A 13,133-nucleotide genomic window follows, 5' to 3' on the forward strand; every position below is an offset into this window, starting at 1 on the left:
GCGCTGGGGGGCACCGGGCGAAATGGTTTGGCGCGAAAGAGTCGTGGGCCCGCCGAGTCAGCGACACTCGCCTCGTCGTCCTGCGAACGCCTCGGTTTCCCATGGGGAATCAATGCCAAGGCTGCCGCCGGTCAGCCTTCCATTGATTCCTCACGGGGCGGCTCTTCACGGGCGGCGCGGTGCCGCCTGACTCCCCGCCCCGCGTACACACGCCTCCCCAGCGGCTATAAAAAGCGCCCCCCCCGTCGTTGGCCACAAACGCCGTGCTCTCTGTCTCTCTCTCCGCCGTCGACGAACCTCTCTGTCTCTCTCTCTCCGCCGCCGACGAACTTCTCCTCTCTCCCAGCCCCATCCACGACAATGTGCGAGCGGTTCCCCGGCGACGGCCGCCGCTCGCTGCAAACGTGGGAGGCGCACCTGCTTTTCGAGGCGAACATTCCGGCGCCTCCAGACATGTGCGCTGGGCCGACAGGATGGAGGCTCAGCGCCGGAGGCGTCCCCATCCCCCCTGCCGGACGTCGTCGCACGCCCCGATTACTTCGCCGGCGAGGTCGACCGCGTTCGGTCGTCGCTGACCGAGGAGCAGCGCGCCTCCCCGCAGTACGCCGCCGACAACCATGAGGCGTGGGCGGCGTACTTCCAGCGCCGTCAGGAGCAACGCCTCGCCTCCACCAACGGGGCACTGGTGGTGGCGGGTGGCCGGTGGAACAGCGAAGGGCGACGCCTGTGGTGGTCGTCCCCGGCCGGACGCTCCGCGAGGTTCTCGTGCACCTCGAGGGCGGCAACAACCCGCCGCTCACATACCCTCGAGGACCGGTCGTCGCTCTGGTGCCCCGCGGCGGCGCCAGGCAATGGATGCCAAGGAGGTTTGTCTCCGGCTCGTCGTCCTCGTCCCGTTCCTCCTCCCACTCCTCTTCCCACTCCTCCGGCTCTTCGGCGGTGTTCAGCATCAAGGCCGAGCCCGCAGCGGAGACCCCGCTCGGCCGACATCGTCATCAACGAAGGCGGCGGCCGCGCCTCGTCCTCGGCTCGTCCCCGACTCGTCAAGCCGAAGACGGAGCCAGGGCTCCCCGTCGTGAAGACGGAACCAGGGCTCCCGTCGTGAAGATGGAGCCCGGGCTCGCCAGCGGCGTCAATGAGGAGGCGCTCGACGACGAAGCGGCCCTCAAATGGGCGCGTGACGACTGGCTGCAGACGGAGAGGGAGCGCTAGTGTGCCGCCCTCGCGCGGTTCGAAACTCGTCGTCGTGGCCGGGACGAGGGAGGCATTGTCGTCCTCAACGACAGCGACGACGACGACACGCCGCCACCGCCTATCCGCCATGGAGTCGCCGGGCAGGGGTCCAGCAGTGGCGGCCGTACCGTCAAGAAGGAGAAGGCTGCCGCCGACGACAAGGACGGCGGCGACATCGGCGACTTCGCCCCTTAGATTTTTTTTAATAATTTATGTAAAACGCCGAACATGTTTAATATGAATATCAAGTTTGCCGAATTTTAGCCGAACTTTGCCGAATTCTATTTTTTTAAAATAAAAAAACGCGTCTGGGGGCGACCCTGGGGCGAGCGGCTGGGAACCCGCTCGCCCCCGCGCCGATTTTAGCGTCGGCTGGCCCCAGGGGGCGTAAAATCGCCGCCTGGGGGCCAACGGCTGGAGATGCTCTAACGTAGCAGTAATGAGGGCGGGCCATGACAAGGGTTCACAACCTATTGTAATCAGATGCCCTAAAGAAAACAAAACTTTGAAGCTCAATAGGTAGGGTTGTTATCTCTTCGAAAGAGGTCTGAACTTGTAAATCCAAGTGTCCATCTGTATAGCAGGTTCCGCCCCCTGTTTGTACCCTGCTATCACGGTCAGATTCGTTACCTCGACGGGTAATCGGATACTCGCCACGACTGCCCCCGGAGCAAGGCTGAGAGCAGCCCAAGCCTCGTCCGCCCAGCCCCGCCCGCGCTTCCGGAAATCGGCAGGCAGACGATCTCCGGTCGGCCACCACGATGCTCACCTTTCCTTGGGCACCCAACAACCGCCCCCAGCACTCAACCGGGGTCGCCGTTCCACGTCAGCGCCTCGTCCTCATCTCATCTCAATTCCCAACCACACCAACCCCCACGTGCTGCTGCTGCACACCGGCCGCACCCGGTAACCCAAAACCACCTCTCACATCACCCACCCACCCACCATCACGCACCGCGGGTCCCTCGGGCGAGATGGTCCCACTCGACATGGACAAAAGGTCACGGGTTTATCGCGCGCGCCCCCGTCGGCGCCCAGGCTCCGCTTCGCTATAAGTACGCGCCCCTCCCGCTACTGCTCTTTTTTTCCCCATTTAACTCCGCGGAACCCCCCTCGCCTCGAGATTCGCGCGGCCGTGTCTGCCTCTGGGTCCGCGCTTCCGTTGTCTAGCGTCCTGAGCTAGATCTCTCAGCTCGCTCTTCGCCGGCGCTTTGGGCTTAGATCTGGCTGGGGCGAGTAAGTGGAGGCCGGCCGCGGATTCGTGACGAGGGAGGGGAGCCATGGAGCTGGGGGCGGCCGGGATGCGGCGGTCGGCGTCGCACAACTCGCTGTCCGGGTCCGATGACTTCGACCTCACACACCTGCTCAACAAGCCGCGGATCAACGTCGAGCGCCAGCGCTCCTTCGATGACCGTTCGCTCAGCGACGTCTCCTACTCCGGTGGCCACGCCAGAGGAGGCGGAGGCTTCGACGGCATGTACTCCCCGGGCGGCGGTCTACGCTCTCTGGTCGGCACGCCGGCCTCCTCGGCGCTCCACTCTTTCGAGCCCCACCCCATAGTGGGCGACGCCTGGGAGGCCCTCCGCCGCTCCCTCGTCTTTTTCCGCGGCCAGCCGCTTGGTACCATCGCCGCTTTCGACCATGCATCCGAGGAAGTCCTAAACTATGATCAGGTAGTACAAGCAATGTATTTTTTTTTCTTTCTCAATGTTATAATGAATCAAAATTTCAAATCAGAATTAAATTTATGAAAGAGTAGCATGTTATCGACATATGCTTATCTGACTTATGGGTGGTTTCGCTGCAGGTGTTTGTGAGAGATTTCGTGCCCAGCGCCATGGCGTTTCTGATGAATGGCGAGCCGGAGATTGTCAAGAACTTCCTGCTCAAGACCGTGTTGCTGCAGGGTTGGGAGAAGAAGGTTGATCGGTTTAAGCTTGGCGAGGGGGCCATGCCTGCAAGCTTTAAAGTGCTTCATGACGATAAGAAGGGTGTTGATACCCTGCACGCGGATTTTGGTGAGAGCGCAATTGGGCGGGTTGCACCAGTGGATTCGGGCTTCTGGTGGATCATACTATTGCGGGCCTACACAAAGTCCACCGGGGATTTGACTCTGGCAGAGAGGCCGGAATGCCAGAAGGCGATGAGGCTCATTCTGAGCTTGTGCTTGTCTGAGGGATTTGATACCTTCCCGACATTGTTATGTGCTGATGGTTGCTGCATGATAGATCGTAGGATGGTAAGTTATGGACTGGCACTTCCAATATGTTCAAGTCTAATAAGAGTACATTTCACAGGACTGCAAATTTCCTATTCTATTAATCAATGAATTACCACATCTGTGACTACTGACATACATACCATTCTTTTTGGGCTAACATTTCATAGAATTACCGATGTGTGGATATTTCTTTAAACTTTCAAAATTAGGAAACAATTGATTGTACTTTGCTGAAACAAGGGTGATCAGAGTTCTATCAAATTTACGCAATCATTTAACAACTGAATATGAGATAGGAATTCAACAAGTTTCTTGTCATATAGACAAATACATGTCTTTTCATCAAGTCCCAGAGAAGCTCAAACAAGTCTCATGTCTGTTTCAGCAAATGTCAGTACTTCCATAATTTTTTATATAATTGAAGATCTATCAAACAAATTGTAGCACTGTGGTATCTTAGCCCAAGGTAATGGTAGGTCGGTATAATTGTCGAATTGGCCATAGAAGTCTTATAAGTAAGAAAAAAATAGTGCTAGTTCTGTAAAATTTATTCATATAAATTTATACACCTAATATTATGGAACGGAGGGAGTATTATCCTAATTAAAGATCAAATATCTTGGTCGAAGTCATCTAGGCCTGAAACGAACGCTAAATCTTTTCGAGATATATCTCCAAAACAATATATTTCAGTTTGACATTTACTGCTGTAACGTTGTCATCTTTAGTTTGTGAGGTTTTAATGGTTTGTTTGCTTTTGTTGTTCTCTGTTCAAGTACATAATATATGACGAACAATGTGCTCATAGCTTTGTTGCGGTTTCACTTATTGTGTATCTTCATATAAATAAATGCGGTGCCCCCTTTTCATACTTATTGGACTTGCAAATTTCATTTCCTTTTGTTCTGGTGAGTTCACGGCGATTTGGACTTGTATGCCTTTGGTCATTTTTCTCCATCAAATATCTAATTGTTTTAGTTTGACGATGTGCTGATTTTCATACCACGACGGTGCTTCCAAATTTTCATGTCTGATATACTAGAGTGCAATATCCTTGGCCCAAAAGCAATCCGAATGCCCGTGTTTTGTTTGACGAGGTCCAGTTAGATACACAAATCATACTATATCCACGACGCTGCAACGCTCGATATGCCCCCATCGATACGGGCTTCCCAAGTCCACTGCCTCCTTCAATTGGTCCACCTGAATCTGTTGTTACATCTGCATGTGAGCAACCTTGCACTATCATTGAATTCGGCAACATTTCCCCTTCTGTGATATGTTTTTCTGAAGGAGGATATCCCCCAACCTCTGCATCATGTTGTGCACACAGCTACCCTTCTGTGATGTGTAAATTCACAAGTATTCCTTTCATTCTGTAGAACTGCAGATTAGGAATATGACTAATATTAAAACATCCATTTATTTGTTAGCAATAACCATTTCTTGGATGATGCATGTTGCTCGTTTTTGCGTATGCATGTGCCCTATATGAGCTATGAATTCTCTTTAATTAAGTGAAATGCCCTCTATGAGCTATGAATTCTCTTTAATTAATGGAAATGCTATCATGGTCTCTATTTTTGCTTCTTTTCCCCATTCTCACTCCAATCTTTTTTTTTTGTAGGGTGTGTATGGCTACCCCATTGAAATTCAATCCCTTTTCTTCATGGCACTAAGGTGTGCTCTTCTAATGCTTAAACATGACGCTGAAGGGAAAGATTTTGTGGAGCGGATTGCAACTCGTCTTCATGCTTTAAGTTATCACATGCGGAGTTATTTTTGGCTAGATTTCCAGCAGCTAAATGATATTTATCGTTACAAGACGGAAGAATATTCTCATACAGCTGTCAACAAATTTAATGTTATTCCAGATTCTATTCCGGACTGGCTATTTGATTTCATGCCTTGCGAGGGTGGTTTTTTTGTTGGTAATGTCAGTCCTGCAAGGATGGACTTCCGTTGGTTTGCACTTGGAAACATGATTGCCATAGTATCATCTCTTGCTACACCTGAGCAATCCATGGCCATAATGGATCTCATTGAGGAGCGCTGGGAAGAGTTAATTGGTGAGATGCCTCTGAAGATATGCTATCCTGCTATTGAGAACCATGAATGGCGTATCGTGACGGGATGTGATCCAAAAAATACGAGATGGAGTTACCACAATGGAGGATCTTGGCCAGGTTATTGCACTTTGTGTTACTTGGATCTCTTTATGTAATATATGTGAAAATTATCGTGCTTTTGTTAAGTTCGTGTATGAATTAGGCTTAGTTTGTGGTTGCTGAATCATGTTGTGTTCTTAATTTTTAATCCATTGTAGGAAATTAGCCACTAAAATAAGCAAAAAAGACCAAACAAACACTAAAATAGGGAAAAGTGGATTGATCAAACGAGATTACCATAATCCACCATAATGCCTAGCACTGCCTTAGATTTTAAATTAAATTCAATGATAACCATCATAACTTTATTTTTTAGCACGTAGAGGAAGGTAAACTTATGCTAAGCATGTCAACAAGATGAACTGTGATTTACACCTTCCATATGTTTTTTAATGAGCCGCTTTTTCTGTTGATAAGAGAAAGATCTGCATGATCTCTCCTTTTGTGCTCCATTTTTTTGGTTTGTTTTAGTTTTCTCATATTTCTAGTAGAAATCTGAAACATGACATTGAGTTAACCTGCAACAACCATTGCATACGACTTCTTTTTTCATGCATCAAACATTCTTCCTGCAGTACTTCTCTGGCTGCTCACAGCAGCAAGCATCAAAACTGGACGGCCGCAAATTGCAAGAAGAGCAATTGACCTAGCTGAGAGGAGGCTGTTGAAGGATGGCTGGCCTGAGTATTACGATGGTAAGCTTGGAAAATATGTTGGCAAGCAGGCAAGGAAATTTCAGACTTGGTCCATTGCCGGGTATTTGGTCGCCAAGATGCTGCTGGAGGATCCTTCGCATCTTGGTATGATAGCCTTGGAAGAGGACAAGGCAATGAAGCCAGTTTTGAGAAGGTCCGCCTCATGGACAAACTGATATATCGACAAGAGCTTTAGGGGAGCAACGTCTGGATTGAAAACACGAATTATTCGGGTAGCATTTCTCTGCTCATCCCTTGTTTTGACTTTCCCAACGGAAAGTTTTATTTTCTTCTGGATTCCTCGGCTGTACAATATCTCAGCTCATTTATTGAGTTGGAAAAGAAGCAATTGTGGAAATGAGTATTCTCTTTTCTTTTCTTTTCAGTCCATCGTTGTAAGAAGATACTATTGATTCTTGCTTGGTCATTCCGTAGTAACGGGATCCTTGACTCAAAACTTTGTTGTTTGGGTTGAGTATATAGACGAGTCTGCTGATCCAGCTTCCTATGATGAACATAAGTTTTTATCTAACGAATAAAGATTGCTCCATTCTGCTAGTGCATATCAGTTCCGTTCTTCCTATGACTTCTCAAAGCGAGGCATAAATAGTGTGGGTGGTGTGTTACTTTCTACGTAGTAAATTTTTAGAGTAAAATGCATCATAAGTCCTACAACTATGCGATGTCTGTCAATCTAGTCCTAAAACTTCAAAAGTGCAGATTTGGGTCCCAAATGTTTTGAAGGCGTACAACCCTGGTCCCAAATTCACTGCGGCTGTGTTGATTGGTAGACGTGGTTGTTAGAAGGGAGAGAGGGATTTGGTGCAGAATATGATGGGTGTATTATTGAGCCTTACAACCCTGGTCCCAAATTCACTGCGGCTGTGTTGATTGGTAGACGTGGTTGTTAGAAGGGAGAGAGGGATTTGGTGCAGAATATGATGGGCGTATTATTGAGCCTCGAGGGCGAGACGTGGTTGTTAGAAGGGAGAGAGGGATTTGGTGCAGAATATGATGGGTGTATTATTGAGCCTCGAGGGCGAGTATATATTAAGTATAAGGCTTGAAGGGCAAGACGTCTCTTCTAGAGATAAGGTAGGAGACGGATTACAAATCCTAGACTACCAAATATATCTCTAACACCCCTGCAGTCGTAGCGGTAGCGTTGTGAACAACAGGAGCGACGCAGACGGTCAGACTGGAGAGAATAGCAGCTGACGGAATGACATCCCCCGAGTCCTAGCGGGAGCGTCGTGGACGGTGTCGCCTCGCGGACGCGCTGACTGTAGAGGGAGTCGACGAGTTGCTCAAGCCGATGATAACCCTTTGTGCCGATGTCGATGTAGACGAGAGCGTAGGGTGGTGTAGCCGTACTCGAGGTAGCCGTGCAAAGAACGTCATGGTCGATGTCGAGTCGGGGTAGCCGGTGTAGAGGGAGTCGCCGTGGAGCCACGGGCGCAAGGAGGCGCCGAGTTAGTCATGGGCGCAGTGGTGTCGAAGAAGTGGTGCGCCAGGAAGGATAATGGTGTTGACGACGCGTCGCGTCGGGTTTGCCAAGCCCGGGAACACATAGTGGACGAAGGCACGCATCGGTGTTGCCAGCATCGGGCATGCGTAGACGGGCGAAGTCGAAGTTGACGAAGCCCCGCACCAGGCTTGCCAGGCCCGGGGACACATCGTGGACGAAGGCACGTATCAGTGTTGCCAGCACCGGACATGCGTAGATGAGGGACCTGCACGAGTTGTACGCCATGTCGGAGAAGTCAGAGGGGCCAGCAAAGAAGGACTCGACGACAGTTGCGGCGCCAATCGACGCGGTGCCGATGTCGCCTGCAGTTGTCGGAGTAGACGAAATGAAAGTGCGTTATATCGACTAGACGGGGGGTGAATAGGCGATTTTTATAAATTCTTCACTGAGGAATTTGTGGGTGAGGAAATTCTTTAGCGAAGAACTACTTGCAGCGGAATAAGTACTCACAAGTATGCATAGCAGAGCACAAGCATAGTCATCATGATGAAATGAAAACAAGCACAGAGTACAGAAAGCGTAAACACAGGATAACACAGGATGAAGACAGACAGACTGAGGAAATTGAGAAAGTCTTCAGTCAAAGTCTTCAAACACAGATATGAACAATTTGCACAACACAGGAATGAGGAAATGAAAGAGTTGAGAAAATAGAACCAGTTGGGTTGGTGAAAACAATGATTTGGTAACCAGTTCCAACTGCTGTCTCAGTTGTACGTCTGGTTGGAGCGGCTAGGTATTTAAACCTGAGGACACCCAGTCCCGGACAGACAGTCCTCACCGTATTCTCCTTGAACTAAGGTCACACATACCTCGTCCAATCACTCGTGGTAAGTCTTCAGGTGACTTCCAAACCTTCACAAACTCGGTCACTCGGCGATCCATAATTTCCTCTTGGATGCTCTAGACCATGACGCCTAACCGTCTGGAAGAAGCACAATCTTCAAAGGTAACAAGCGTCGGATCCACGCAGGATCAATCTCTTCAGTGATGCTCAATCGTTTGGGTTTGTAGGTGTTTGGGTTTGGGGTTTTTCCTCACTTGATGATTTTCGCTCAAAGTCCTCGGAGGATGGGACGCTCTCAAATGACAAGTGTCAGTTTCTCTCGGAGCAGCCAACCAGCTAGTGGTTGTAGGGGGCGGCTATTTATAGCCTAGGGAGCAGCCCGCATGATAAGACATAAATGCCCTTCAATGATATGACCGTTAGGTGGGTAGATATTTTGGGACAGCTGGCGCATAGCACAACAACGGTCGGAAATTTGAGGTTCAAATTCCTCAGGGCTATCATGTTCCTCACTATGTAGGCAATCCGCACTGGCGAATTCCTAACTCCTCAGTCAGAACAAATTCCTCACAGACCAGAAGAACTTCGTCTCTGTCACTGAAGAATATGACTGAGCTGTATGAGATTTCCAATGGCTTCACTCGAAGGGATTGGTAGGTGTAGGATTTTGAGTTGAGCATCACATGGAATTTTTTCCTTAGTATTTCCTCGACCCCCTTTAACAGTACGGTGTTTCCTATGACTCAAGAAAGAGAAAATGAAACTACGAAAACAAAAGTCTTCACGCTTCATATTCCTCAAATGAATACCAAGTCTTCAAGGTCACACCAATTTCTTCACTTTCAAAATCTTCAGAAAGTCTTCAGAAATCCAAAGTCTTCAGTCGAAGAACTTCATTTTTAGGGGTCGACTTTCTCTGTAATTATCAAACTCCTCATAGACTTATAGATCTGTGTACACTCACAAACGCATTAATCCTTTAACCTATAAGTCTTCAATACACCAAAATCACTAAGGGGCACTAGATGCACTTACAATCTCCCCCTTTTTGGTGATTGATGACAATATAGGTTAAGTTTTCAACGGGGATAAACATATGAAGTGTAAATACTGATATTGAGGAATTTGATTGCAAGATATAGAGGAACTCCCCCTGAAGATGTGCATAGTGAGGAATTTGCTTTTGAAGCAATGCACACTTGAAGAGTTGAATCATGGAGGTCTCCCCCTATATCTTGTAATCCATACACGCATTTGACATAATATATGAAGAATTTGAAATGCATGATGAAATGGTGACTGATGTAATTCAGCATGCGTGCAATAACATTAATGAGGAATAAGCATGCAGAAGAAACAACAAAAGTATCAGGTCACCATAGAGTTTAAGTTTACAACTCGATCCAGCAAAGTCTTCAAAAGAACGAGAGTTGCAACTTAGAAAAAAACGCCCATATAATGGACCCGCTTGAAGACTAACTCAAATTTCTCCCCCTTTGTCATCAAATGACCAAAAGGGCCGAAACTGAGGACTAACGCCCCTGAAGAATATCAAGGTGATGAAGGAGCGTCAGCGTTGTTGGGGTCGGTTGTTGGAGTAGGGCCTGCCGCAGTGTCGTCCAAATCTTCATTTTCATCAGTGTCACGTGATGAAGAATAGGAGCTGGCCACCAAGGTAGGAACCTTGACCTTCTTGTACTTCTTCGGAGGAGGTGCAGCCCAGTCAAGATCGTCCTTGAGACCCATTGTCTTCAGATCTTCTTCACTATAGACTTGAGACAGAACAGCCCAGGTGCGGTTGAGGATTTCATGAAGGTAGTAGTGGTTTTTCTTCACTGCATTGTGGGTAGCAGTCATGTTGTGAAGAATTGAACCAAACTGACGCTTGACCCATTTATGATTGCGATCAACCTTCTGGTGAAGACTGAGGAGAAGCTCACGGTCAGTCATCACCCTGGGTGCTGTGCCTTGAGGATTTTGCTTGGGTGCGTTGGCGGCAGAGTCATCATTGGTGGAGTAGGATGCAGCCTTGCGAAATTGTCCATCCAATGGACGACTGCCTTCATCAATTACAGCAGTAGCCTTGCCCTTTTCATCAGCTGAGGAAAATGTCCGTTTGAGGACTTCAATTGGGGGCAAGTAGCTGCAATGGTTCAGTGTATCAGCTTTATAGTTGAGTGAAGACCTTGTCATGATGAATCTCATAATCCAAGGTGCATAAGGCTTCAACTCAAATGGTGACATGACGACATTAGCCAGAGTCCTCATGAAGAAATCATGGAAGTTGATGGAAATGCCATGAATGATATTGAAAAGCAGATTCTTCATGATGCCAACGACTTCTTCTTCATTTGAGTCGTGGCCCTTGATTGGACTCAATGTCTTCGTCAGAATGCGATAGACAGTCCGAGGCACATACGGCAATTCCTTCACAAGGAATTTTGTTCTTGAGGTCTGACCTGGCTTCAAAGGCTCCATCAGCACTTGCATGTAGTGATCGGTTAGCTCAGGTTCATTGTAGACGCAACAAGCACCTTTAAGGGGCGGACTGAGTGGTAAGGCACGAAGCAATTCAGAAGCTGCTGCCTTGTCGTGAGTGTTTTCAGACATCCAGTCCAGCACCCATGAATTCACATCTTCAGAATTTCCGGTGATGTGCAGCGTTGCATAGCATTGAAGAATAAGTTCTTCATTCCAATCACAGATGTCAGTGCAGAAATTTAACAGTCCAGCGTCGTGAAGAACACTGAGGACTAGCATGAAGCACGACAGAGATTCCATATCCACGTGAGGAATGTGCTCATGATCGAAGACTTTGTCTTTGTTGAACAACACTGAGGAATAGAAATTTGTCTGGCTGGCAGTCCAGAAACGCCTCTTCCTTATGCGAGCAGAATCATAGGGGTTGTAATTAGTGAAGAATCCATGCTCGCCAAAGAAGGCATCAGTCTTGAATTTTTGCTTTTTGGAGAAAGGATCCTTTGGTTTGGGCAGAGGAGTGTCACTGAGTTGCATCACAACCTCAGGAATCACAATCTCAGGTTCTCCAGGCTGAGGAATGTCTTCATGAGCTTCATCAGATCCCATTTGAACTGTAGTGACTGGGGACCGAGGAATTTGCTGCAGTGGAGTGAAGAGTGGAGAATTGGGGTGCTGACTTTCCCAAAAGTCATCATTCATCAAAGGGGTGGTACAGCCAATGTCCACATCTTCATTTTCAATTTCTTCAACGCCGGCCTCTTCAGCAGTAAACTGAGGCACAGGCGAGGAAACCACCGGGGTTGAAGGGATTTCATCCACTTCAATTTCTTCATCCATCTGCTCCGACGTAGCAGCAGAAGGAGTTTCTTCATCAGATCCGCTAGGGATCACATATTCTTCACCAAAAGGAACAAGGTCCTTTGATGGCATGGTTGAGATTGGAACAATATCAATCGGGTTTTCAAAAGAGCTGGTCATAGGCTTCATTTTCTTCGAAGCAGAAGAATCTGAAGAAGCTGATGCTTTCCTTTTCTTCACAGCTGCACGCTCTGCAGCCTTGGTCTTCTTCACATCAGATGCAGATGGAAGGATTGGAGTTGGAGTAGGCGCAGGAGGAGCAGAGGAATTTGGTTCATTTTCTTCAGGCACAACTGATGCAGTTGCCCTGACCTCTTCATTTTCTTCAGGCGCACCGCTAGTGGTGCCCTGGAACTCACATTATCTTCAGCAGCCTGATTGTCATCAGCGGTGCTGGCATGTTCTTCAGTTTGCTGAGCAGATGCTTCAGCCTGAGTGACTTCAATATGCACAGGGGGAGCGGCACTTGAAGTGAATGTCTTCGTCAGATTGACGAACCTGACCTTGGTTCCTTTCCAATCAGCATAGTAAGCGTTGAAATCATCGCTGAGGACTTTGATTTCAGACTGGAGCTTTACAAGTTCATCAATTGTCATAGAGACAACGTTGTTCTTCAGGAACTTCTCCTTCCTGTACTGTGCTTTCTTGAGTTGCATGGTCTTCTCATATTTCCATTTTTCTTCGCTGATGAAATGGGTCAGCATGTGACTTTGGCCAGGTGTCAACTTGAAATCAGGCATAGGAGTGTTTGGGTCCTTGTGCCGGAGATCAATATAGTCGAGGATTAGCTTTGGATCCAAAAGCAGTGGCACTTCTGTGCCCTTGGCTCTAGCGGCCCTGACTTACCTGTCTCTGATGATTTCAGCAGGTTCTTCATCATCAGCTTCATCTTCATCAGACGGTACTTGGAAGGCGACTTGCTTCTTCTGAGGACTTGGGCGAGAGCCTCGTCCAGCAGTTGTCTTTGTCTTCAACAGAGAGGGGCCTGTTGAAGACTTTGGTGCAGCTGAGGAACTAGCTGAAGCTCCTGAGGCAATAGAGATGCCTGTAGTCCTTTGGCACATGGCAAGATGCACAGGTGCTGAGGATTTTGTCGGAGCAGCTGAGGACTTTGGAGGAGCAGGAGCGGCTTGAGGAATTGGCCGTGAGGGCTGAGCTGAGG

General features: G+C 48.4%; 1 protein-coding gene across 1 annotated transcript; it reads left to right on the plus strand.

The window, feature by feature from the left end:
- Positions 1–2,286: 2,286 nt before the first annotated feature.
- LOC109735913 (cytosolic invertase 1) lies at positions 2,287–6,875 on the plus strand. The gene is made up of 4 exons (XM_020295112.4): positions 2,287–2,906; positions 3,041–3,472; positions 5,082–5,640; positions 6,198–6,875. Exons 1-4 carry the CDS (start codon positions 2,514–2,516, stop codon positions 6,491–6,493), a joined length of 1,680 nt encoding a protein of 559 aa, XP_020150701.1. The 5' UTR covers positions 2,287–2,513; the 3' UTR covers positions 6,494–6,875.
- The last annotated feature ends 6,258 nt before the right edge of the window (positions 6,876–13,133 follow it).

This window comes from Aegilops tauschii, chromosome 6 (assembly GCF_002575655.3).
Source record: "Aegilops tauschii subsp. strangulata cultivar AL8/78 chromosome 6, Aet v6.0, whole genome shotgun sequence".
NCBI classification, from domain to species: domain Eukaryota; kingdom Viridiplantae; phylum Streptophyta; class Magnoliopsida; order Poales; family Poaceae; genus Aegilops; species Aegilops tauschii.